Here is a 26,581-nt window from a genome sequence, read left to right as displayed (position 1 = left end):
AACAAAATGTATTTTGTTAAGAATAAATTGTTTCCATTAATGTTTCTACGAATTCACTCTGAGATAAATTTTTCTATTTTGCTAAAAGCTTTACTTATTTCTATATCAATAATTAATTATAATTAGCAAAATTTACTTTCACATAAATATTCTATAACAGCAATAGTTTTGCTGTAAAATTCTTTTTTTTTTTTATTATGGGAACTTTCCAACAAGAGACACTGTATAACACAGTGAATCATTGCATTCTTGTTGTTTGCCAATGTTAAACAAAGATTAAATGATTACTGTGTTACATAGTATCGCTTGTTGGAAAGTTCCCAATAATTACTCTTCCTGTGTCATTGTCAAAATGTCAACGTCTGTTTGGTAGAATGCAGAAGCACATCATATCATCGCTCGTCTGTTTATCGAAAAACGATAGACTATGCGCGCACTGTTATTTAGATAACATAAAAATATACAATGTAAACGATAAACAGAGCGATGAGTAAAAGCTAGGCGAACACCTGGAACCAGTCGAGTCACCTCCAAATCGTGCAAGTATTATCCTTGCTGGCGGTAATTATGGTATCTCCCGTATACGAAAATGCGCAAGCAAAAACATCATCGGTGTGCCCTTTCAATTGCTGAAAACAGGAACCATCGTCCGCTGACCACAACCTCGTCGTTCTGTCCAAGGAAGCAGTTAGAAGTTGATGACCATTCGGACTAAAGCAAACTGGAAATACATTTAGGATTTTAATATAGATGATATACATTAGGATTTTAATATATTTAATATAGATATGGAAAAAATTGAAAGCAAAGCATCCATTTGCGATAAGAAATTTGCCTTTCGACACTTCTTCCCGATGGCCTTTCATGAGAGCCAACTGTTGGAAGTTGCTGCTTATATCCCAAACTTGTGCGGTAGTATCGCTACTGGCTGTTGCCAGTCTTTTGCCATTGTTGTCGAAAGCGAGATCCAGAACTTCGTCGTCGTGTCCCAACAAAGTAGCCAAGCAAGAATTCATTCTTGCGTCCCACACTTTCGCGGTTTTATCCATCGAGGACGACGCAATCAACGAACAATCGAAATTATAGAGGCAGTTGGACAATTCCTCGCGATGGCCAATTAACACGCTTGTTCGTCTGAGATTTTCAGTTCAAAATATATTTATCAAAATTCCATTTTAAATTATTTTTAGAAAATTCAATCTTACGTATAAAACTTATATTACGACGCTAAGAGGAATAAAAAGTGAGAGATTGATTAAACAAAAGTATCAAGCAATTATTCCACATTCAAGTTGTTTTATATAATAAATTTGCCATAAGTCATGTATATTTAAAAGATAAGAAAATTAAAACAAGATAAGAAAACAGAAACCTACGTAAATGTTCTTGTATCCCAGATGTTCACGGTACCGTCGAAGGAACCCGATATGATCTGATTTCCATCGTTGTTGTAATGCAGCGCAATAACTTCTGCCGTGTGTCCCCGTAACGTACCCAATTCCTGACCTGCCGAATCCAAATCATGTCTCTCACATAAAAAAGGTTACGACATATGGGTGCTTTATTCAGAGAAATCTCGAGATAGTAATTCTTAGTGTATTTTTGAATTTAAAAATTAATTATGATTAAATAACAAAACCAGGAATTCTAAACCAATTTGCCTCCTTAAAAATGACTAAAGTATACGTCTAGAAAGTATTTATCCGTTGCACTTAACGTATTATTATAAAGTTATTTCCAGTATTAACCGCGAGTAATGTTTCGTTAATATTTTAAATTGTCTAAATTGCCATTTAGAGAGATAATTTGTTGTGACAGTTTGGTACAACTTAGTGACTTTATTTAAGCTCGTTTAATTAGAACATCGGGCAGGTGCTATAAAACGTAAATCCAACAATAATTAGAACAGTGATAAGAATACTATGCAAGAATACATTGATTATTTTCGTATATATTGTTTGCACTCTGTGTTCAAGCATCGTAAAGTGGATTCGACAGTAGTAGGTATGTTGCGTCCGATCGATCGCGAGCTGGCCGAATCGAAGGGCGCGTTTATTATGTGAGATAACATTGCAATATTTTCAATACCGGTTTCTATATGGAATATTTTTGACGTCGCGTCGATGGAACCGGTCGCGAGCTTGCATTGCGTCGGTGAGAATTTAGCCACCACCACTTCCGCATCATGACCCCACATGGTTGCGAGGCAGTGACCCGTCTGCGAGCACCAGACCTTCGCCGTTTTGTCGAAGGACCCGGTCACAATTTTGTCTCTGAAACGGTAAAAATACGTAGATTTAGAGATCTTATAACAGAGTTTAGCCACGAGATGACAAACTTTTGATTAGCCCTGCGTTTTCATCAACCTCAGTAAATTAGAATGAGTAAGATAGCACAAGTTATAATAAGACAGCTTATATATAATAAAAAGAGACAGTACACATACTCTCTAAAATCTTTGGAGTGGAATGTAATTTTAAAGAGTGAAACCTCTTCTATAAATTGACTATTGAGCCATTTTTTATCAATAGAGGAAAGCCCCCTATTATGAGATAGGCGCTCAATATGAGATAGCGGCATTTCTGCTAAACTAATAAACGCTATCTATTGGTTCCACCATGAATTTATTGCTCTTGGATTGAAAACTATTTAGTAGAAAATTCATTATTAGATCATGCCTGTAGTTATTGTAAAAAAGATTGTAGAATTTTGATATCTTCAAGTTTCATTGAGATGAGCCTTTAAATCTTGTTTATTTAATAAATAAATATTATTTAATAAATAAATATTTGGCAATAAATTCTTTATATAGTGATAGAGTAAGGTCGTACTAATAGAAAAATACGGGATATGTTGAATTGTTTAATTACAGAAGTTAGATTTGATGATCATATAACCATAATCCTCCTATGTCATAGTGAAAATTATTGCTAAAGAGTGTTATTGTACTATAATAAAAAGGACAACCGTAATGAACGTCGAGTGTCTATTTCTGCGATGCTTGATACCAACTACCTGAAGACGAGTTCTGGGTATAATCCATCGCATGCTTATTTTTCACGCACCTTGACTGTGTTTGTTTGCATTTTAGAAACATGAAATAAAGTTTTTTAGTTGCAATATTGATATATCTTGCGTTTTACTATCGATTTCTCGGGGCATCTCATATTAGGAGCACAATTTTTTGAATTTGTGATTTGCTCACTTTTTACATTTCGCTAATTTGAAAAAAAAATGGAATTTAAATTAAATTTTATATAACGTTATCTTAAAGCTTATTAAATTCCCTTCAAAATGACCTATTATTTTTTTAAGTTCTACACATAGACTTCTAGCATTTATCCAAAATGAATTCGGTATCTCATAATAGGGGCCTTTCCTCTAATAATACCGGTTCAATAATAAATATCACGCTTTGTCAATTTTTAGAATTAGATTCGACTTCAAAGATTTTAGAAAGTATCCTTCTTGTTCAACACTTTGATTTTGACAAAATTGCAAAATTTTGTGTTGTGGCCAGAATCTAAAACAGAATAGTTTCTAGGTAGGTTTAACTGCCGCTATTGCGTCGTACATATGTACATATGTGAAGAATAACACACGTTATACATTATAAAGGAGATCACGGCCGCTGTAAGTCATACAAGTTCTCGCCGTGTCTTACTTTCAATTCCGAGTCGATATAGTCGCGATTATACTTTGATTATTGTGATTAACTCACGAAGTTGGATTGTTGAACGAGACGGCGTAGACCACGTTCTTATGGCCTTCGAGAGTAAAAACCTCCGCTCCACTGTCAATGTCCCAAACTTTACACGTTCGGTCATAGCTGCCCGTCAAGCATCTGTCGATCGAACAAATGACGTGTCGGTTATATGCTATGATTCGATGAATTATTCACTGCGATTAATTTTTTCTTCGATGTTCTTACTATATATTTCAGTTATAGCTTCCCTTTAAGTTTTTTTTTTTTAAATGTGCTATATTATTATGAGATTTAATAACATAAAACACTACTTGCCCACTTCGAAACTTTGTAAATTTTACAAGTCTTAATAATAATTAAGCGACAATTTTAATGTAGAGTACCTTTTACCTAATTTATCGAGAGCTATATTAGTGACTGGCAAAAGATGCGTCTGTAAGGTTTTGTATTTGTAATAGCGCTTGGTATTTGTATCGCAAACTTTAGCCTGCAACTTCTGCAAAGTTTCGACTAACTGGTCCATTACACTTTCGGTTATTATGGGTTCAGCCTCTTTTATGCTTTCCGCTAATGCTCTTACGTCCGTTCTGTAAATTATTCAATTATTACTAGCTTTATTTTCCACGACTTTACATATAGCTTCAAAGTAAAATAAAAGCAAAATTGTAAAATTAAGCAGCTACGTTGCTACGGCGGCAAATAAAAAAGCTGTTCTAATTAATTACTCGGCTGACAAGTCCAATAAATCGATCATTTTTGTCTTGATATCACCGCCCTGCGTATACTCCAGAGCGAGACCTGAAAGGTTTAATTAAGGTTTGGGTTTTAAAATTCAAATATATTATACAAATACTTTCTCAAGTGTATTAAATATTAATTTAAGAGAACAAGAGCGTGTTAGACAGCGTCATTAATGTACGTTGGCTGTATGTTGTTTATTTACCTGGTGGGAAATAACGAAGCAAGAATTTCAGCAGCCTCATGTGGACATTCCAATTAGGATGCGTCCAGTGTTCCAGACAGGGTTGCGATTCACTAGTATTTGACACGAGGGAGGCACGGATTTAATTATAAAATGTGGATCACGCGTCAGGGATTACGTATCACGTAGGTGCGTTTTCTCCGCCCTGGCCAGACCAGCCGGAGCTGTCAAAACCGCGTTTTGTTCGTTTGTCGGTCGTTCGTTCGTGCGTGCGTGCGTGGTGCGTGCGTAGTGCGTGCGTGCGTGCGTGCGTGCACGTCAGTCAGACGCGTCTTGTACAAACGATTAATGCGTTGCCTAAAGTCACCATGGCCTAGAGCTGAAGATTTGGTTGCTAAGGTTCGTTTGATCAATTTCATGCACTAAATTGATAGTAAAATTCAAATTGTATTTATACGTGACAGGTACAATATTAGATGCGTTCATATATATTTTATTATAATATTTATTGTTTTATATACAAAAGGAGAAAATAATAAAAATGTAACTCGATCCTTTATATTGTTTCATATAATTGCATTATATATAGAAATACATTAATATTTTTTATTAAACGTTAAAATCTTTTTATTTAATATCTATTTTATTTATTTATATAGTAGAGAAGAGTGTCTGAGAATATAATAGCCAAAGGATTCTAATTTTCTGTATTTTAATAATAAAAGTATTTCATTAACAAAAGTATTAAACTATTTTTCTCTTTATTGTTTAGCACATAGGAAAAGTATTGTTTGTGAATCTAAATTGTAACTATTATACAGTTTTGAGCAAATTAAAATAATTTATAATTTAATCTTTTAACGTTGCCGATAAGTTGCTTTAAAATTCTGCATTATCAACATTTTATCGACGTAGCACGTAACATAACCAAAAAATCAAGGATATGGTATGTTACCTACTGGAAAGTTCATGGACGTGGTTACGTGGTTCAATGTCTACATTTTATGAACATAGAGGCGTGTTGCCCAGCAACACACGTCATAAAAAACAGCTGTCAAGCTTATTTATCTGTTGTGACTGTTTTTAGAACATTTTAGAACATTTTCTGTCAAAGTAATTGTTTTTTGTTGGTCCGTTGTAAACCTTTTATCTATGATATTGTTGAGATATTCAGATATGATCTAATTATTTGTGCAAAACAAATTAAATTGTATTTTCTCTCTCAATTGGCTTGATATTTTTCTGAATCTAATGCTGAATTTATAACTCGTTTAATTTCCATGATACGCATTTTGAAGTTTTTCACATATTATTGATAATTAATACATTACGTGAGAGGATATGTAAATTTCAAGATGTCAGATCACAGTGACAGATATGTATTTGAAGCTGAGTGGTATGACAAAGTCGCTTGTATGCTGAAGAAATTTTATCTGTATTATTATCCATCTGATAATACTGTCGAATTGGTACGTGCAAGTTAGTGCAAATTAATATCACATACAAGATGTTTCGTCTGATTTAAGCACGTTAAATATTTTTGTTAGGTAACAGAAAAAAGATATGAAGTTTTAAAGATATATCTAATTACGTAAAGTATATAATTTTTTGTATTCTACAAATTACATAATTTTTATTAAAATAATTATTATATTTTTTATAACAATTGAATCATTTTATTATTCAAAAATAGACTATTAAGAGGTAATATAGTTTAGAAATTAATATTTTCCAAAATATATATGTCGAGATATGCCAGAATACAATATAAAATGTTTTAATAAAATATTGGTTTTTTAAATAATCTTAATGTACATTTTGATATGCAAAATGACTAGAATTGTATTACGTAACAAAAATCATATGATTTCATTTTAAAAAATTGAGTTACTTTTAAAATGTACTCATAAAGTTGTCATATTGTGTATATTATATTTTAGTTTGATTTAAAAACAAGGAAGACATTCCTAAGAAGGACAACATGTGAAGGCATTAAGGCTAAAGATTTTTATGTGGGTTCTGTAATAACAATATTTTCAAGATGCATCAAAATTACGGATTACGCAGATGCCTGTACCAAAACCAAGTTAGAAACGCAACTACAAAAGTAATGATACAAATAATTTCTATTTTATATATGATTTTTCTGATATTAAAATATTTTTACTCAATTCATGTAATTTTATTTTTTTCAGAGTTTTTGTACTTTTGAAACCAGATGTTATTGACAAAATGGGTGAAATATTAAAAACAATTATAAATTATGATTTTCATATTACAAATCTAAAAATGATAAGATTAACTGCGGATGATATTGCAGAAAGTTGTCTTATAAAAAAAGATGTAGTCGATAAGACGTAAGTCAAATTTTGAATTAACAGTTTTAAAAATAAACTATTTATGATTTCTTTAGTAAATTTGGAATACTGTAGCTGTGAAAGTTTATTTTTAGGTCTGTTATAAATTATCTTATTTCTGGCCCTGTCGTTGCTTTAGAATTATTAGGAGGAAATGGTATAACAAGATGGCAAGAATTAGCTGGCTCAGAAGATAGTAATCATGCTCGTTTAACGGCAGCATCTTCATTAAGAGCTTGTTATGGAAAAGACGAGATATATAATGCTGTATATGGATCCAAAGATACCGAAACAGTAATACAGGTACAAAGTTTTAGATGCAATAATTAAATTTATAAGAACATATTTTAATGTAACATCTTATTTTTAGGATTTGCAATATTTCTTCCCTAACTCAAAAAGTAAAAATAAAGGCCCTAAAAACACTGCAACTCTACAATATTAATATATAATAAATTGTAATGTATTAATGTTTATATATATTTCTGTAAAATAGCAACTAATGGAATTTGTCATATAACTTTGAAACTTTTATTTATCGGTATTCTATTATATCTATCTGATATGACATATTTTTAATCTTATATTTATAATATAGGAGCAATTATCGATGATATTCAAAAAGCAGGCTATATGATTATCGCTGCACAACAATTTTATGTCAATCCAATTAATTCTGAGGAGTTTTTAGAAATATATAAAGGTGTTCTTCCTGAGTATACTGTATGTTTTCATCTATTTTATATATTCTTTTTACAAATAATTATTTCTGAAGGTGGATATATTTTTATGAAGACTCTATGTAGGCAATGGTAGCAGAATTACAATCTGGTCCATGCATTGTTCTGGAAGTGAGCTGTAAAGACGAAAGTCCTAACATAGTTGCTGATTTCAGGAATTTATGCGGTCCAATGGATCCGGTAAGTATAAACTACTTTAATTGCTTTATCCCGTGTCATTGACATACTTATTTCATACAGAACATTGCGCGACAAATCAGACCGAATACGCTTAGAGCCAAGTATGGAAAAACGAAAATACAAAATGCTATACATTGTTCCGACTTGCCAGAAGACGGAATATTAGAGGTAAATCAACTTTAGTCACGTTTGCTTAAAACTTTAGTCACATTTGTCATTTGTTTCTTTTGTAATTTACGTATGTTAAATCTTTCCAGGTGGAATATTTCTTCAAGATACTCGACGCAATCTAAATGACCAAATATATCTTACATAATACAAAAATTGTTAGGTTGGACAATTATTAAATTTAAGTGATTTGTGTGTGTAAAGAACTTAAAGTATTTGTATATATTGATTTTAAATAAAAATTTATATATATATATATATATATATTGATTAAAATTAATTGATTTTTTAATGAAAATCAACTCAAATATATATAATTTAACGTAAAATTATCGTTTATATGAATTATGTTTTTAGTTATTAAAACAAATGAAGGACATTGTTTTAAGTCGGAAAGTTTGTTTAAGTCATTAATCATTAAACGCGTTAAATTTAAGTAATGACTATTTCAGTAGCTTCATATTTATCCGAGAATTTTTTATTTCTTAATACATTAAATAGCATTAAATAGTATATAAATATCTATAGTATATATCTATAGTATACATATATATATCTCACATAAATATAGTCAAAAGTACAATCGAAAATTATTTTAGATTGATATATGTACGCTTCTATGCATATATGTGTGCATCTTAATACGCGTCGTTGAAAATTTCCATTGAGTAAGGGCTTCCGGAGAAAGGGGGGCGTCTGAAGTTGCTCGATGCCAGAGACTTGAAGCTAGTTTCGCTATGTCCTACTTTGGCACAGTTGCTGCAGAGTGTAGATATTGGCATTTACGTAATCACGCGTTCCTCTCATAACGATTAATATTTTTTTAACCTTACAATACTGAAGAGTAGAAATAGAAGAAAACGTTTTCCAATCTCATTTAGTTTTCAATAAAATGATCTTTAAAGTAATTGTTTTTATAGTCGCAATCTCCCTGATTTTTATTATTATTCTCTCATTTCTTCACAGCAAATAAATTCATTCACAACACTTGATATCGCGTATATGTATCTATCGTACATCATACAATGGAACAATTATTCGTAGATTTGCAACAGAGTACATTGTTTGGGCAATCAAAACTGTAGTTATTCCGTTAATACTCGTACATTTTCCAGTAATTCCGCGCTGACGGACACTGCCACTGCTTATAACCATCTCAAAGAGCTACAGAGGATCTACCGTAGCTTAGTAACGGCACAATGATGCATGTCAAGGATTTAATTTGTAATCCGCCAGCGATGTAAAACTGCGAAGACGAATCCGTTCTCATCAGATTAAATTAGATGGAGGGGAGAAGAAAAGAAGAGTTAGATTTTCCCGCGATACTGTCTAATTCAGTATAAAGGAATGCGGACTGAAAAACATTGTGCGATATAATGTAATGCTAAATGGTGCAATTACAGCAAGAATGAAAATAATACTTCAAAACAAAATTGTATGATGCAAAGTAGAATATTTATTAATTAACATTAACTTTGAATAAAATTTATTGATTGTACACAAGGAAGATAATACTATGATGCGTATACTCACAAATAATAATAATAATAATATAATAAATAAATATAAATCCATCGTAAATATATCAATTACGTGATTTTTTATTAACATCTTAAAATTAAATTAACTATTACAGTTAAATTAGATATTACCACTCAAGAACAAAAATTTTAATAAAATATTGGAATATATTATAATTTGATGATTCAAGAAGTACATTTTGAGATGAATGTGTCAAAATTTATGATGTTATATATTGTAATTTTCCCTATAGATAATTGTATAAAAAATATATAGCAGCTATTATTTATAGCTTACTTTTTATTATGTATATTTTCTAAATCTTCGTGAAGCAATTCCACGTATAAAGCAGAATTAAATAAGTTTTATAATACATTCCAACATTATAACGATTTAATATTTGGTTCTGGATTTAATTATTTCTACTAAAAAATTAATTGCTGTGGAAATATAGGAATTTTTTTTTTTTTTTATCAGCAATTTTGAATATGCTGATTCTATAATGAATCGGTAGTCAGAAGTCTTAGTCTTAATCGGTGAAGTTGGCCAATTAGCCTTAGTTATACAAGTTGGCTATTGGTCAACTTTACCGATAAGACTTAGGACTACCGATTACCGACTCATTGTAGAATCAGCGTTAAATATGTCTTTTAAGCGTCATTCAGACGTCTCGTTTTTGGACATGTATATTATTTGAGTAGTTACTCAAGTTTAATTAACACATGATTATTGTTTATTCGTTTAATAAGATTTTTGTTACAAAAACAACAGTTTAACATAATTTATGACATTTGACATAGTTATTATACTTAATTGATTTTTGAAAAACGTTTTTTAAAATAACTTTAAATAGTTTTAAAACACAAATAATCATTCTTAAACATTTTATAATTTGTTATTCTACTTAAGTAGTTACTATAAAAAAAGACTATATTTCCCAACCAGGAAAACGTTTCAAAAAACATTTTTTAAACGTTTTTAAAAAACACTTAAAATTACGAAAAGTCCCCTTCTTTCATTAAAAAAAAAACTTTTATTTAGTACGTTAAAAAAAAATTTGTTATAATAGTATCTTCCTTTCTGGAAGATATCAGTAATGCTCTAAAATTTTAATAGACGAAGAAAATTCTTCAAGGAGAAACTAGTATAGTACAAAGGTAATGTAATAATACTCTTTTATAAAGACACACTACAAGAACAGGTATTATCGATACTGTGTCGCACAGACATTTGCGTTTAACGGTTCGTATTTGCTTATGAATGTCCTAGTTTTCTAAAATTAGTCAAATTTTTGTACTTTCCACTCTCCCGTAAACGTGTTCGTTTTATTCTGTTTTTTTTTTTACAAATAAATACCCTGTTGAAACAACTCGAAGAAAATTCATTCTTCACACACATCCTTGTGAGGTGATTCGCAACTTAGATCGGATCGGTGTATATTGAAATGCACTCCTTCCTCTCAGCTCGTCGGCGATTTGTACCCAGGTGCCAGTATTGCGCATGACATCGCGCTGTACGGATCAATCGGTAATTTTTGAAGATCCGCTACGCTTTATACGGTTTTCGATATTTCTTCTTTCACTTTTCCAATTCTTTTTTTTATTTGACATATTATGCTGTATCTCCAAAGCTGTTTTTTCTTGATTACACTTTAAATTTTTACCTCAAGATTTAGAAGGAAACGAAAGTATATTACTAAATTACTGCACAGATATTTTTCATTGAAATTGAGACTCAATTTTATTACCGCCTTGGCATGCGATGTCATACTATTGACAGTGAAACACTTCGTGAACGTAAGTTATAAAGTTTATATTAAAAATAAAAAAACGATAAAACTTTTAATAAAAAGTTTTAATACTCTTCTCGCCACGATCACTACAGTGTTATTAATTTGTACACGTATAAATAGTATATAAAAATTTATTGTGCTGAATAACCAGAAGATAATAATTACTTGACTATACTATTTGATTCGTCTTCATAAAATATTCATCGTTAATAAAAACAAAAGTTTTTATTAACGATGAATATTTATGTTATTTTAGTTGTATACACACAAATATTAACTACCCAGATAACATTTATGTTGCATAAGATATCTAAAAGATGTCTTTTAGATGTCTTATGTCTAAAAAATGTCTTAAAGACGTCTTTTAGGTATCTTATGCAATGTGCATGTTATCTGGGTATTATATCTCATTTGTTGTAATATATTTGTTGACATAAAAGCGTTCTACAGCTAACTTTAGATTTATAGATATTTATAACTCGAATTAAAAAAGAAGTTAATAATTACTTCATGATCTCAACGCGATGATAGCATTTGAATAACAATCAATTTAAAGTTTTTCCTGAAGATATAATCCAAGGCTACTTGAAATTACTTTTATAAAAATCATTATAATAAAAATAATTTTGTTTTCTATGGAAATTTTTGATACACAGAGAAAAAGATTTCTTTGGATTTAGTATTCCTATTTATTTGACCAAAATTTGTTTTATTGAAACAACATATGCTTGTACGAAATATTATTTGTTTGAATAAAAATTTTGTTGTTTCATTCGGGAAATCTCTATTGCTTAACAGAAATAACATTATTATTTGAAGTAATGTCTTTCAATTAAATAATATATTATTTGGTTACAATGAATACAAACAATTGAACCCACACAGTAAAAATTTCCGAAATACATCAGACAGATATCCTAAAGATATCACATATCCCAAATGTATCTTTAAGATATCTCTAAGATGTATTTTTGATACATTTGCTGTGTAGGAAACAAATTGTTTATTTGAAAATGGCAAAATATATTCATAGAGATTAGGTTATTCCATGCAAATAATTTCTTTCTCTTAAAATAATCATTAAAATAATCATTTTTTTACCGAAAATATGGAAACATTGGCTTATACTACGTCTAACAACAGGATTAAACGAGCAGTGCTATGTGCTACATCAATTATGTTTGTGCCGTACAGTTGATCACGCGAATACTGAAGATAGATATTATCTGTTCAAATAAATAATATATTTAAGACAAAGATATACATTGTTTCAAATTCAAACAATCACACTTATTGATTCAAACATTGATTTGTTTGGACCATTCCAAATAACAAATTTATTTGGATACAATCAAATTTATTACATTCAAAGAAATCTTTTTCTCTGTGTAATATATCAAGACGTATGCAAATATATCAAAACGTTCGCAAATTTATTATACTCGACGTTTTCCTTTTTACTCTTTCTATTCCACGGTTTATTTTTTCGTTATTAATTTTTTGCATATCGTAACTCTAGTTTCACATGACGTGACGTATTGATAAAATTAGATAATTTGAAATAACAACCTATTTTTTTAAAACTTTATTATATGGTTAGTTGAAATGCTTTGTCGTTTTCGAAGGATATTGATCACAACAGGTCATTTTGTTTCGTAATTCATCGGGCGTACTCACATTTTCGTAATAAGAATAATTCGCATGCGTTGCAACGTTATGAAACAATAAAGCAGTACTATAATATACCGTATTGTAGATATATACATTACCTGACCTAATAAAAAAAAACGTAAAAGTATTTGACATTTTACGAGAACTTATAATACACAAAAAATAATGTTTTCACCGAATTTTTGTTACATACTTCTTGAGCAATTCTTTGAAAATATTGTTAAGACAATTTCTCTTTTTATCTATCGTACTGCATTATTATCCAATTAAATAAATCATTAAAATATGTATGCATGTCATTTTTTGATACATGAAATTATCTAACACTCACTACCAATAAGAAAATTCTAAATGTTCTTGAAACATGGTTCTGTATAATTTATTATCTTCCATTCATAGGACATGTTAAACCTTGAACGGAGAACGTATCTTAGTAATACTAGCGCTTGAGTAATTTCCATAGATAGAGAACAGTCAAAATTTAAATTGTAAATGTTTTTCTCTTAGTTTATTTACTATTTATGCATATTTTAGATCGTTAGACATTTCATAAAAATAAACATAAAATATTTAGTTTAGACATCTTTAAAGAAATTATACAATTAAAGAAAAAGGTCACTGAACAATCGCGGCTAACTAAATCTTAGTATTTAATAACATTTTTTTATATATTTTTTTTTAATTATTAAAACTGCGCGCTGAACGCGGTTAGAACGCAATCATAAACTGAAATAATAATCTCACATATCAAACTGATCGTCAAATTTTGACAGTAATGCTAGTCACAATTGTAAATTATCTTCTTGCGAAAAATATTGTCTTAGCTGAAATTAGAACCCAGATCTTTTGAAATCCATGTAGGCTGTGTAGGCACCTTCCTAATCATCGAGATATTTGATAACATTAATCGTAACTAGTATATGTATACATATAAGGGGGGAAAGAATATATATATATAAAGACCAACGCACAAGTTATTCAGATTCAGTTTAGATGAATTTAATATATCATTATTCAATGAAACTCATGAATTTTAAACGTTATCATATATTTTCAGATTTTATTAAGATGTTTATATATTTAAATAATTAATTATCTAAATATTTATACATTAAAAAATTTCATAATCTTTAAATTTTATTTGTCATCAATTATAGTTAATTTAACAAAAAGAATCCTAAAAAAAAACATTTTTTCAGTTTTTTAATATTTAATAAGATGTTGATTTCATTAGATTGATATTACTTTATTTATTATATTTATTATATTAATTAAAAAATCAAATAATTTTCTCTTGCCTCTAGCATTTGAAAAAAATGATTTTCTAATATTACTATGCTATTATTAATTAATATATAGACTCGCAAATTTCATGATATATTTTCAAAAGACACAAAAATTGCCCTTGAAATTTTGTCTCGAGGTCTGCTACATGGTATTCTTAAATGACCCGATGAAGAGACAATAATATTCGCCTTCTTCCGCAAGGTTCGTCAGGGCATGAGTTATGCAATTAAAACAATAGTGGTGTGCTCGCTCCCAACACCGGTAACTACGAGCAATTTCAAGTTGATTATTATGCTCCATCTCGTAATTCGTGATACAGACGACGCATTGCAAAAGTATTCTCCGTACTGTAACTATATTTCAAAAGCAATGATAATATCAGTCGATTGCACAATCTATCATATTTGAACAAAACGTATCCCTTTTACTTACAAAATATCACGCTTTCCTGTGGTCGTATAAATATATTTTTTTACAAGGAATCAATAAATAGATTTACGGAAATTGAACTTCCTCTATAATAAGTGTTTCGTATGTTCAATCAATCGATAAACGTTTTACATTTATTTATTCCAACGAGCGGAAGTTGATGTTGATGTATGTGTGCCAGGAGGTAGAAGGTATTGTAAAACCCCGTTATGTAAAAGACGTGACATTCGTTGGTATTTTGTACCATGACACCGTGTACATTTCAATAACAGTAATGGGATCGATTGACCAAATTAATTATAAAGATTTTTTGTTAGGAATTAAATAGAATTATTGCAAAATCTGTTCAACTATCTACTGATAAATACAGAGAATAGAACAGTGACAACAGTGGAGACATGCGCAATATAGATTGATCACGCTCACAATTAATTCAACGACGTCAATTCAAATTCCAAATCAGAAACAAACAAATCATCAAAATGCTAACTACCAAGATTTTCTTCTCGAGGATCATCAAGGATTTCAAATCAAAAGAGCTGATGCCATTGAAGTTAATATTTTTTGTTCAAGCTTCCAGTAAGTAATCTAGAAAGTAATTTTCAAATTTAACAGCGTTTCTGTGTTTCACTTTAATATTCTAATAAAATAATCAAAAATAATTGAGTGGAATAAAAAATAAGTCAATCTTTTAAACAATTTTTCTTTATCATAACAAGATTTTTAACTGCGATTTTGCTTTAGCACTTTACGTGTTGTATCCATACTTGACCATACACATGAGAGAACTGGGAATAAACGTGGAAGAGACGGCGATAATGAGTTCTATCACTCCTCTCGTGGCTATGGTGATGCCGCCGCTTGCCGGTATGTTGGCTGACCGCATAGGAAACTTCAGAGTGAGTTAACTAACTTTCTTTGATAATGTCAAATATCAACATATAAACGAGATGTTTTCTTCAATTATTTTTCTCGTGCATTTTACCGTTGTGCTATTTATTTTCTCATCATCTTGTATCACTGTCTATACACCTATGTTTACACACAGAAAACTATTTACTGTATGCAAATAATAATTACTTCTTTCAAGTTTCAATAGTTACGTATTTCAAAAATATTTCATACATCCGCAAATCTATCATAAGTATCATATTTATTCAAAATATATTCTGAATCCTAGTAAGTTTAATACTTCAACCAAGATTGTTAAATTAAAACAAATTCGATTTGTTTATTATATAAAATCGCTTCTTCGATTAATTTTATAATATTCTTAAAAAAATTCTTGTTTTGAATATATAATAATGAGTTTTTCTAAAATTTGTAATAAGTATATTTTAAGATTGTTAAAGAATTCTTTGTTATAAAGGCAACCATTATTTGAAAGGAAGAAGATATAAGTTGATAAATTACTCTTCTTAACAATAGAATGAATACAATACACAGAATGTAGCGTATTCTTGAGATCTTAGAAGAATCTTTCTAACAGATTTTGCTGTCGCTGTTTTCCGCGTTCGGAGGTTTAGCGGCGTTATTGCTATTACTGGTGCCGATCGGCAGAGTGACAGTACATTTCCCCCAGAGGATAATCATGGACCTCGGTTGCGAAGGTAGAAACGGTTCGCTACTACATACAATGAGTCAGATTCATCCGTGTGAGACGAAATTAGAATCGGAGGAGATCGCTGTAAATGTAGAAAGTTGTGGGTAAGGAAAAAATCTCAATTACATATATCATTAACTTTGTCGCGAGACTGGAATAACACGTTGCAAATTCACTATATTACGTAACATTATTTATGTAATATTAACAAATTTGTATGCTCTTTATATTTCTCTGTGTCGAAATGTGTTCTTGTAAATTGTTTTATTGTCATTAATGCTTTAAAGATATAGTACTCCCAGCATTTTAGGAACATTCGCAGGTCATCCTATCATTAATTTAAATCACGTAGCATATTGAGGAAGTTCTTTGTTATCACTTATCACGAATAGTAATCTCGTACGACAAACAATTTGTCATATAAATATATATGTATAAACATGAACATTTCGTTTTCCTGTTTGTTTCAAATTGGTCCCTACAACTCAGCTCCATGAGATCCTATAGAATCCTATGGAATATTACTATTCATATAGTTTTGCTTTAATATTTTAATAATAGAAGAGCCATACATTTGCAGAATGACAGTTTAATTGATTACTTTGAAGTCATTTATCTAAAACCGTATATGCTAGACAAAGCTTAAACATTAGAATTTTTTTGCGCAGATTCGTATGTCATGTAGAAACGAACAATGAGACGGATGGAAGTCAAATTCTGAAATCGAGGCTTTATACGGTCCGACATCTCAATTTTCAGACTGGCGTGAATACTTCATACAAATATATTGTTGCTCCGAGCGACTTGGCAACGGTACGTTGTGCATTGAACATATGTTAACGGACTGTTACTGAGTTACGGATACTCGATACCTAATATTGAATAACGGATAAGCAGTGAGCTTATGTAGTAAGGTGGACACGCGGTTGTCGGCCAACGCATGAAGAGACATTAAAGCGCAATGTATGCATTGCTTAATCTTTAAAACTATTTATGGCACTTATTGTCCATTTAACAAATTTCAGAGAAACGTTATCTATTATTATCTTGATATTATTTTAAGTAAAATATTGAATGTTATATAAGATCTTGTAAAAATGTAATTTAAAAAAGTTTATTGTATAATTTCATTTATATCTTTATAAGCATTATATTACTGTTTCGCGTTTTTAATAATATTTATATGATGCTGATAAATATTGTATTTTAATTACAGAGCATTCAGCAAGAAGATATGAAGGAACATCGACAATTAAAAAATAATGAGTTTTTTAAAACTAGCATTCGACAAGTTTCAAAAACGAATTATTTTTTTCCAACGGACCAGTTATTCTCTTTCTCGTGTATGCCTTTGTCGGGACACGTCCAAGATATTGATAACTTTACTACCGAAACATCATATAGAATGTCTAGAAATTATACATCATGCGTGTTTGATAATTTAATGAAATCGAAGGTAGAAGAAGAATAATATACTTCGTAACGTAATAAATATTCATATGTATCCGGAAATATTAAAACGTTAGCAATTCAGGAATTGTATATTTTCATACTTTCTATACATCTATACCGTAATTAAATTTTTAAAAAGATGAATTAATAATTACTGTTTCTAAAAAAAACCGAAAAGCTCAAGTAAAGTCTTTTTTTTAAGGATAACATCAACCGTACGATAAATTATCATTTGTACAAATCAAAAATTAAAAGTTTGAAACCAGATGAAGATGATTTACAAGAAGAACAGCAAAGATATTTGTCGGAAAAAATATCCTGGGCAGGGGAAGATTTTCGAAAACCCATTTGCGATGATCTAGAGTCTAATATAAATAATCAAATCACGATACAAGTGCGGCTCTATGATCACGAAGCGAATCTAGAAGCAACCAACCGAGTCTTGAACATAAATGAGTGCAGGAAGAAATGCATAGTTACTTTACCTCGCAACGCGGTGTGTTCTAACATGAATATGGAAGTTGAATATAACGTAAAGTTAACGTTTTGGCTTTATCTCGTCATTCGAGTATTTGTAGGTACATATTTAAACGTTCCAATTATCTTTCAAGATAAATGTAGACTTAGACACGTTTTTTAAACTCTCTATATTATTTGTGCAATTATTTAATTTTTCAAAATATAATTTTTTTTTAATTAAAAAAGGAAGTATCATTCTTCATAATGTTTTTGATACTGAATACTATTTCAGCCGCCAAATTGTTTCATCGTATCAAAACTTTAAGGAAATTAATAGAAAAATTATAAAAAAAAATCTGAACTATAGTGTTATATTAAGCATAGAAACTATAAAGAATAATTTTTTTCTTGAAATCCTTTTTTCTTAATTGTGTACAGTTTTCTCATAGCTATCAGCTTCGTTATTAATTTTATGTCAGTATTAAAAAATTAAAATATAAAAATTCTATATTTTAGGTATTATTGGAGGTACAACTTTTGCCATGTTCGAAGGCGCTGTTATAGCGATATTGCGAGAGCAAGAGGCAGATTATGGTCTTCAACGAATTTATGGCAGTATAGGAGGCATGATTTCGTCACCCTTATCAGGTCTTCTCATAGATTACGCTAGCAAGGGTAAAGGATATACAGATTTTAGGCGAGTAATTTAATCATAATTTATAGAATGTTTTCTATAATTGATGAAATTGGAAAGGAAATTGGTTTTACGTGCCACACAATAAGTAAAAAAGACAAAATTTTTTTATATAAAATATTTCCCCGTGAGAAATGATAATAGAATCGACATCGAATCGACATCGATTCCACTGTCATTTCTCACTGGGTTTAGGCATTTCACATATTTGTGCGATTCTAAGATCAAACTTTATGGAATCGCTAATAAAGATCTTATTAATTTTCAGGCCAGCATTTTACCTCTACGCGGCGTTGAAACTTGCATCGGGTGTTCTCATGTTGCTGATCAACTTAGAATTTAAGGCACCTGCGAAGGACGTTGTGCGAGATGTCTTTACTGTTCTGAGAAATCTCGAAACTGCCGTACTTTTCCTAGCCTGCTTTGTTCTCGGTAAATTACAAATTGTTTAATACGTCTGTTTCTTGTTGAAAACATTTTCCGATATTTTCAACAAATTATTCGGAGGAAAGGCAGCACTTAAAAGAAAGAAAGATTTCGACAGGCACCGCCTGGGGATATATCGAGTCGTTTCTCTTCTGGCTAATTCAAGATCTAGGAGGATCTAGATCGCTTATGGGTATCACGGTAGCAGTAGGCGGTATCGCTGGCATACCATTGTTGGCACTCTCGGGACCAATAATATCAAAGATTGGTCACGCGAACGTGCTTTTCATAGGTTTCGTGTTTTACGCCATCAGGCTTTGCGGTGAGTATACGCTAACGGTGCGAAATAATTGACAGCGAACAAACGTAGACACGCGCGTTTAAAGATATAATGAAGTGCTTCCTGCAGGCTATTCTTTGATTTACGATCCTTGGCTTACTTTAATCTTCGAAGCATTAGAGTCGGTTACAACATCTCTCAGCTTTACCGCAGCCGTCACTTATGCGGCAAAATTATCAACTACATCTACCGACAGTTCGATACAAGGACTGCTTGGTGGCGTTTATTATGGAGTTGGTATGCTCATACATTGCTTCTTGACAATAATGAACAAATTTCCTGTATTAAATGTGCATTTGAAGTATCAATTTTTTTGTGTTGATACAGTTGATGTATTGATGCAAGATATTGATTGTATTTTTATATTTATAGGCAAAGGTTCCGGGAGCTTAATTGGTGGTTATCTAATGAAATTCTTTGGTACCAGACCGACCTATCAAATTTTTGCTGTAGTAACTTTATTGACTGGCATAATATATTTTATATTCAATGTAACTTATCTGAAGAAGCGATCGCAACTCGAAGGTAATGATATTGTAAAAAAGAAACCAAAAAATATTGATGAACAAGACAATCCCGAGAAACATACAAATGATATTAGCCTCGACGAAAAACCACAAAGTAATCAAATTAATAACAAGAGCAACATGATGGCAAATGATAATAAAGGATTTTTAAAAGAAGAATCACACAATAATAAACAAACAGATGAATTGAATTCAACTGAGATTGAAGCTATCAGGAACGCTAAAAATATTGATGAAATCCAATTAGAAAACATAAGGACAAATTAGCAGCAAAGAGTAATACAATTCAAACATAGGTTGAAGAAAGTGATATGCAAAGAAGCTATTTTATTAATCTGAATTTTGAGACTGATTTAGATCAGAGTAAAATCATAGTAAAAAGAGGAAAGCATACATTCCAAAACAACAAGCATATCGATTGAGTTTACAGGATTCCTGGGATTCCTAGTTTAACAATCGTCAATTAAGGAATTTAATAACAGCATAAGCGCAATTTTATTAAGTTCTGAAAGTGAGAAATAAATTTAAATTTTAAAATTTAAATTATGTGAAAAAAAAAACATAAAAAATTGTTATCATGTATAATATTTAGGTTTCATCAAATAGAAGAAAATTCGCAAATATATAAAAACAATATTTAGATCTCTCATTAGCAATAGTTTTGACAATATGTAAATATCACAGCATAATCTGTAAAATATAATCTTATTATATGTATTCTCAATATATTATGATCAAACAATCTCCTTCTATTAATATTTTTCCTTCTCTGCTCTCATTTCAATAATGCGTGTACGAAATGAAATTTATCTGCGATATTAATTGTAAAGTTATGGATATATATAATATTTGGATATGGATAGATATAATATTTTTTGTTCTTTTACTGACTCTACATACAATCATTCATACCTTGTATTTTATACAGGAAATATGAAATCAAAAGAGAAGATATTAACGAATACACTCATTTAAAAATTTATATCAAGAATATGAAAGTCCTCTGTACATTAAAACGATGTGTGTGCAATAGGTTATTAATAAAAAATGTTCTATGTTGAATGCAATAAATTATTAATAAAAAATATTCTATGTTGTATTTACGTAATATATTTTTCTGCTTAATATTATATTATATTTTCGCATTATAAACATTAACTATAAATTTACAGTATTTAAAAAAATGAAGTAAAACGAACTATACATGTACATGAATGTACATATACCAGATTTTTTTTCAAGATATTGTTAATAAAAATATATCAATGCCGGAATCTTTCTCTCAGTGTCAATAACGGGAGACAATCTGTTTATTCGCAACACAACTCATAACGGATTATTACGGTTAGCAAAATAAATTAGAGCTATTTTGTCAAGCGTCATTTCTTCTCGTTAGCGCAGCTGCGTCGACTGAATATGTTTTGTCTGCGAGAGTTTCGAAATTGTAACAAAACAGCGCTGTAATAACGTAAGCATTAAATGTTGGTTAGTCTTGCGTCTTCCTGTCTGCAAAACGTACAATGTGTAGATAATAACAAACGCATGACTATGACGTGAAACAGTCAAAATGTTTCTCACAACAATGCCGAACACATATGGACAATATATTTACAGCCGGTCAAGTGGTAGTTACAGTTACAAGTCTATATAGAGGACATTCGCTCCAGAATCATGGCCATTCATCTTTGAATATCAGCATGTTACGTATTTTAATTTTGGTTCTCTTCCTACGCCTGTCTTACGCCACGCTGTCATCGGAAGTAACGTCATACGCGAGAGTATCGAGAAACGGACAGCCAGGAAATAGCTTTCACGACTCTTTGTCGTGGATCACCAGGTGCGTAACATCGAAATTAATTTTATATCGGTAGTAACATGTACCGGTAGTAGAATACAATGTCTCTGAGATATTCTAAGAATTGAATGTGAGAGGCAACATCTGTGCATCTTAGGCCCGTAACGAGAAATACGAGCGTGGAGAACGAAAACAGAAGTATAAATGACGTTGTTGTCACAGCATCGCCCGTGTACGTAGCGCCCAAGACTTCGAAACTGAAAAAAGGCGAAGCGATGGATTATCCAGTCGGTCCAAGGTAAATTCAGATATTGACAGCAGCGAACGTGTCGATAATTTATAGTGAACTAATCACTAATGGCCTATTGTGTCTGATTTGTTATTAATTATTAATGGGCTATTGTGTCTGTGTATAGATATTCGACGTTGGATCATGAAATGATAGCTAAACTGGACGAGGGCAAGAAGCGAATTCAACAGCGATTTAATCCACCTGCGAGTGGATTCTTCATAAAAGACTCTTTCGCTTCGTCAAACGGAAGACCGCAGAAAGGAGCGAGTACGTTATATACGGAAAGTTCTCCTAGCATAAACTCATCCGCTTTTCCCGGCCCGATCTTCCCTGGCATATACGAATACAATCCGAGCCCAGTCCCCGATGACGAATCACCGATGTCTAAACCAATAATCAGTAAATATCCACCCGCATCTATGGATGATAATGTACGTACATAAATATTTCATTATTCTATATTAGCGGATAAATGAATAAATTATTCTTCTCATTGCTCATCTTTTGAACACGTTCAGAAAATCTCTCATTTGAATCTCATCGCATTACAGATTCCGGATTCCTACAAACCGTCGCCGAACAAATATCACACCAGTAGCGAACACGAAGTGGACTACTCTGATTTTACAATAACTTCTTCATACGAAAATGACGGATCTGGGTCGAAACCTATGAAATTTGCGAATCATCACGATCATTCGTCTCCATTCATAGAGGATTCGTACGAGCACGATCACCACAATTTTCATCATGACGTGATTTACGATCACGTACCTGTGTACCACGAGCATCATCCCAAGACCACAACGGAAGAGCCAGAAATGAACGATCAGCGACTTGACAAGAGGCCCTACTCGTATTACTTCATAGGAAAGAAGTTATGGTATATACCACTATATTTCAGCATCTATCTTATCATATACATAGCGGCGCTCGTATTAAAGAGCATCGCCCGACACAAGATCAATCTTCCGACTCAGCTGGAGGAGATCGCGCATCACCGCAAAAGACGCGAATTTAGCGAAGGATGGTGGTATTTTACTGAAAGAATACTCGAAGGGATTGAACGATTTGCTGAAACATCCGGTAAAATTTCTGAACATTAATTAAACTGTGGTCTGAAGAAAATCCTAAGAAAAAAATCAAATATTTTTAATAATCATTCACCGCCGGAATATTTGTGTTCAAATACTTTTGAATACAAACAATATAGACGATATGTAGAGATAAGTTCATAATAAGATATTGTTAAGAACGCTTACCATTAATAAATATATAATTATTTATAAGATACGCATATAATTATATTTATTTTAAATAAGACAGTTGTATTAAACAATATATGATAATTATGTAAAAGTTACAAATTATATCATACAGATTTAAGTAAATTATATCAAAATAATTTTTAGCTACGTTTTTATCTCTGTTCTTATTACTATTTCGCCATAATCAATTTTGTTAACTGTTCATGTTAATCATTTACTTACAAATAAATAGAAAATACAAATCCTTGCAAATACTTAAAATACTTAACAAATAAATATCCAATATCAATTATGATATTATTGATAAATTTATTCATTATCACAACAAAATATTTCATGAATTTTTAAATTTGCTTCTCAGATTCTTACGAAGAAAAGTAATAATAATTAGACAATCTGAAAACTAGATTTTTGAAATTGTTTTGGGGCTTTTCAATTTTTAAATTCCTGAATTTTTGAACAGATTGTCCGAACTTTTTATTCTTTAAACTTCTTTAAATGCATATCAAAATTTCCAGTATAAGAATATTACTCAAATAATTTATAAAACATTATATATACAACTCGAACAAATAATCATTAATAGGCACGTTGCAGTTACTTGCGGGTTTAAAATATTGTTCCAACGGGATCGGCCTAAAAACATGCTAATGACTTACTGAGAAATCTGTTCAGTTATAGTAAAAAAATTTGCTTAGCCTGTTTAGTGTTAAACGATAACATGTCTGACCTATTCCAAATTCATTGATATTTTTGTAAAGCATATATAAGGTGCGTTCCGTTTCTCGCATGATGCGCATAATGCGTCGTTTATCCTTGTTGCTCACCAAATGTTAAACAAGGACAATGGATGCATCATGCGCATCATGCGCGATACGGAACGCACCCATAATCATAAGTATTTGACAAGTATCGAACACACATATACATACGAAGATTAAGCCATATTATTGTTTAGCATTAAACAGGGAGCTAAGTAGACTTTTTTGCTATAACTGAACAGATCTTCCGTTAAATTATTAACATGCTTTTAGGCCGATGGCAAATTAATCATTAATTATAATTATTTTAAGAATCGCTAAGCGGTAACATCGCGCGTCATTTACAACCAATTTACAATCAATAAAATTTAGTAATACCGAACGCAGAGCAATAAAAAGTATTTCAACACAAATATTCCGGCGGAATCGACGGAATCGACGGAAGCGACGATGCGAGAGATCTGTAACAATTAGAATAATTAGCGCTTATGGATTTATGTGTACTTAACGTTACTGTCGATACAGTTACCGTTGCACTTATACCGGATGAAGCTGTTAGTGAAACTAGGTCCAAGAATCGCATTCAGTACATCAGACGACCAAAGGTTTTTCACTTCGAAGCTTTCCTGCCTATGCTACTCCCAAATAACGAACTTCTATCACAGAGTGTAGCGTGACAAGTGCAAAGTGACATGGTGTCCGTCATGTGCTTCAAAAGACGAACCGTGCAATATATCTTAAAAATTAACATGGGTTAGTATTACTTTAAATTGAAGAGATACGAATGAATTGTGAATGAATTGTGAATGAAACCAAGTAGTCAAATTTTACTACAAATTTCGTCGGCAAAATGCATGCAGAAATGTAATTGGAATCTGTTAACAAAATGTAATGATAGCTAATTGATTGCAGAAGCGCGGAGTCTGTCATTTCATAATCATTGAAATGACGATAATTTATATTTCACTTGTATGATTACAAAATGATAGATTCTACTGACAATCTGCTGTCAGATTATGTCGATAGACTCTGCGGGCGGAATACGAGTTCAATGTGAATGTAGTTGACGTTAATCTGCCACAATATCCTACTCTTGCTAGCATAGATGCTAATAAATTGCCACTGACATTTTACTTATTGGAAAACTATCACTATACTTCCGGCATGTTCGTCAAGGATTGTACGCAATTTTCAATATCAGGATGTCTCTAGATAATAAATGCCGTTTAATAACTACTAAACCGTACGAGATACGAAAAAAGCGCAAATACACTTTCTTTACTATTTTTTATGTAAAATCTGGTAAGGCAAAGAATTAATTTTTTTAATTTTTTAAGGTTATAAAATTATCTTATGTTTTTTAAATAGGACACTACTTTTTTATATATCGAGTCAATATAATGAAAGCATATAGAATTTGACCGTATAAAAAAATTATATACTTTATTTAAAAAGTAATTACATGTCTTCTTTACACAAATTGATTCCTCTATCTATTCTGTGCAAATTAAAGTACATTTATCAAGAAATTAATTTATGAGATATTTTGTATTTTATATCAAGATATGTTAATTTCTATGCCATACTTGTAACTTTTTAAATTACTTCAAGGTTATTTTAAAGAGACTCTTGAATTCATTTTTATCTGTGTTTTCATGATACTAAAACAAAAATATAGTGTTCTATTTAAAAAAACACAAGATTTTAATACAACCTAAAAAAATTCAAAAGACAAAATTTTGTTGCAGTATTAGATTCTATATAAAAAATAATAAAGGAAATATGTATTTACATTTTTTTCCTACGGTTTATCAATTATTACGGTTTAGAAAACGACACTCATTTAGAAACACCATGCATATAAATAATATTCTAATTTCACAGAATCGATAAACAGTCGATTAGTCTGCAAGTTTGTTCTGTTGTCGATTTGTATTTATCACGCATCTGGCGACATGAGTCTAGAAAATGCAGAAGAATTGATTTCGAAAACAGAAACATCTACAGCAATTATCGAATTAGCCACAATCCCGCAATTTATCAGGTAAATACGTAAATTCAATTCTTTATCGATCTTAATGCTCGTTAGTGTAGATTAACTTTAATCTTGGTTCGACCTGTTTCTTCATCTTCTTTTAATTCTTAGAATTAAAAAAAGATAAAGAGTCAGTTGATATTAAGAGAGAGAGAT

General features: G+C 30.9%; 4 protein-coding genes and 1 long non-coding RNA gene across 6 annotated transcripts; 4 read left to right on the top strand and 1 right to left on the bottom strand.

Moving 5' to 3' along the window:
• Positions 1 to 309: 309 nt before the first annotated feature.
• On the bottom strand, positions 310 to 4,981 carry LOC108760215 (dynein assembly factor with WDR repeat domains 1). Its single transcript, XM_018506034.1, has 8 exons — positions 4,650 to 4,981; positions 4,432 to 4,504; positions 4,090 to 4,293; positions 3,722 to 3,844; positions 2,089 to 2,273; positions 1,377 to 1,506; positions 836 to 1,134; positions 310 to 721 (listed from the first exon to the last, which is right to left on the bottom strand). Exons 1-8 carry the CDS (start codon positions 4,687 to 4,689, stop codon positions 525 to 527), a joined length of 1,251 nt encoding a protein of 416 aa, XP_018361536.1. The 5' UTR covers positions 4,690 to 4,981; the 3' UTR covers positions 310 to 524.
• A 931-nt stretch (positions 4,982 to 5,912) lies between these two features.
• Positions 5,913 to 8,244, top strand: nmdyn-D7 (nucleoside diphosphate kinase homolog 7). Its single transcript, XM_018506035.1, is given in 9 exon segments — positions 5,913 to 6,097; positions 6,569 to 6,735; positions 6,824 to 6,985; positions 7,081 to 7,288; positions 7,356 to 7,486; positions 7,579 to 7,708; positions 7,792 to 7,905; positions 7,966 to 8,073; positions 8,163 to 8,244. Coding segments are annotated over 9 exon segments (1,170 nt in total). The 5' UTR covers positions 5,913 to 5,983; the 3' UTR covers positions 8,199 to 8,244.
• Positions 8,245 to 10,157: 1,913 nt separating this feature from the next.
• On the top strand, positions 10,158 to 26,490 carry LOC108760465 (uncharacterized). The gene is made up of 3 exons (XR_001940085.1): positions 10,158 to 10,230; positions 23,588 to 23,591; positions 26,480 to 26,490. It is a non-coding gene; the product is annotated as an uncharacterized LOC108760465 (long non-coding RNA).
• Positions 11,189 to 20,771, top strand: LOC108760462 (major facilitator superfamily domain-containing protein 6). 2 transcript variants are annotated; one of them, XM_018506468.1, is made up of 12 exons: positions 11,189 to 11,390; positions 15,091 to 15,352; positions 15,518 to 15,672; positions 16,263 to 16,480; positions 17,045 to 17,189; positions 17,593 to 17,832; positions 18,031 to 18,406; positions 18,804 to 18,984; positions 19,250 to 19,413; positions 19,526 to 19,729; positions 19,817 to 19,984; positions 20,120 to 20,771. In XM_018506468.1, the coding sequence occupies exons 2-12, from the start codon at positions 15,256 to 15,258 to the stop codon at positions 20,539 to 20,541; spliced, it is 2,370 nt and encodes a 789-aa protein (XP_018361970.1). In that variant the 5' UTR covers positions 11,189 to 11,390; positions 15,091 to 15,255; the 3' UTR covers positions 20,542 to 20,771. The 2 variants fall into 2 exon arrangements, with proteins under 2 accessions (XP_018361970.1, XP_018361969.1); XM_018506467.1 differs by having other exon boundaries at positions 17,587 to 17,832.
• LOC108760463 (uncharacterized) lies at positions 21,972 to 23,570 on the top strand. Its single transcript, XM_018506469.1, has 4 exons — positions 21,972 to 22,111; positions 22,227 to 22,367; positions 22,486 to 22,792; positions 22,913 to 23,570. Exons 1-4 carry the CDS (start codon positions 21,972 to 21,974, stop codon positions 23,465 to 23,467), a joined length of 1,143 nt encoding a protein of 380 aa, XP_018361971.1. The 3' UTR covers positions 23,468 to 23,570.
• Positions 26,491 to 26,581: the final 91 nt, after the last annotated feature.

Source organism: Trachymyrmex cornetzi, unplaced genomic scaffold, assembly GCF_001594075.2.
Source record: "Trachymyrmex cornetzi isolate Tcor2-1 unplaced genomic scaffold, Tcor1.1 scaffold223, whole genome shotgun sequence".
In the NCBI taxonomy this organism is placed as follows: Eukaryota; Metazoa; Arthropoda; class Insecta; order Hymenoptera; family Formicidae; genus Trachymyrmex; species Trachymyrmex cornetzi.
This window is presented reverse-complemented; position numbering and strand designations above follow the sequence as displayed.

Excerpts from the sequence above, each read along its gene's own strand:
- LOC108760215 (XM_018506034.1), bottom strand. The coding sequence starts at position 4,689 with ATGAGGCTGCTGAAATTCTTGCTTCGTTATTTCCCACCAG. Across the intron at positions 2,274-3,721 it reads TCGTTCAACAATCCAACTTC|AGACAAAATTGTGACCGGGT; the intron begins GTGAGTTAATCA and ends TTACCGTTTCAG. Across the intron at positions 1,507-2,088 it reads AATATTCCATATAGAAACCG|GTCAGGAATTGGGTACGTTA; the intron begins GTATTGAAAATA and ends TGGATTCGGCAG.
- LOC108760462 (XM_018506467.1), top strand. The coding sequence starts at position 15,256 with ATGCTAACTACCAAGATTTTCTTCTCGAGGATCATCAAGGATTTCAAA. Across the intron at positions 16,481-17,044 it reads GTAAATGTAGAAAGTTGTGG|ATTCGTATGTCATGTAGAAA; the intron begins GTAAGGAAAAAA and ends TTTTTTGCGCAG. Across the intron at positions 19,985-20,119 it reads TGGCGTTTATTATGGAGTTG|GCAAAGGTTCCGGGAGCTTA; the intron begins GTATGCTCATAC and ends TTATATTTATAG.
- LOC108760463 (XM_018506469.1), top strand. The coding sequence starts at position 21,972 with ATGTTACGTATTTTAATTTTGGTTCTCTTCCTACGCCTGTCTTACGCC. Across the intron at positions 22,112-22,226 it reads TCTTTGTCGTGGATCACCAG|GCCCGTAACGAGAAATACGA; the intron begins GTGCGTAACATC and ends TGTGCATCTTAG. Across the intron at positions 22,793-22,912 it reads CCGCATCTATGGATGATAAT|ATTCCGGATTCCTACAAACC; the intron begins GTACGTACATAA and ends ATCGCATTACAG.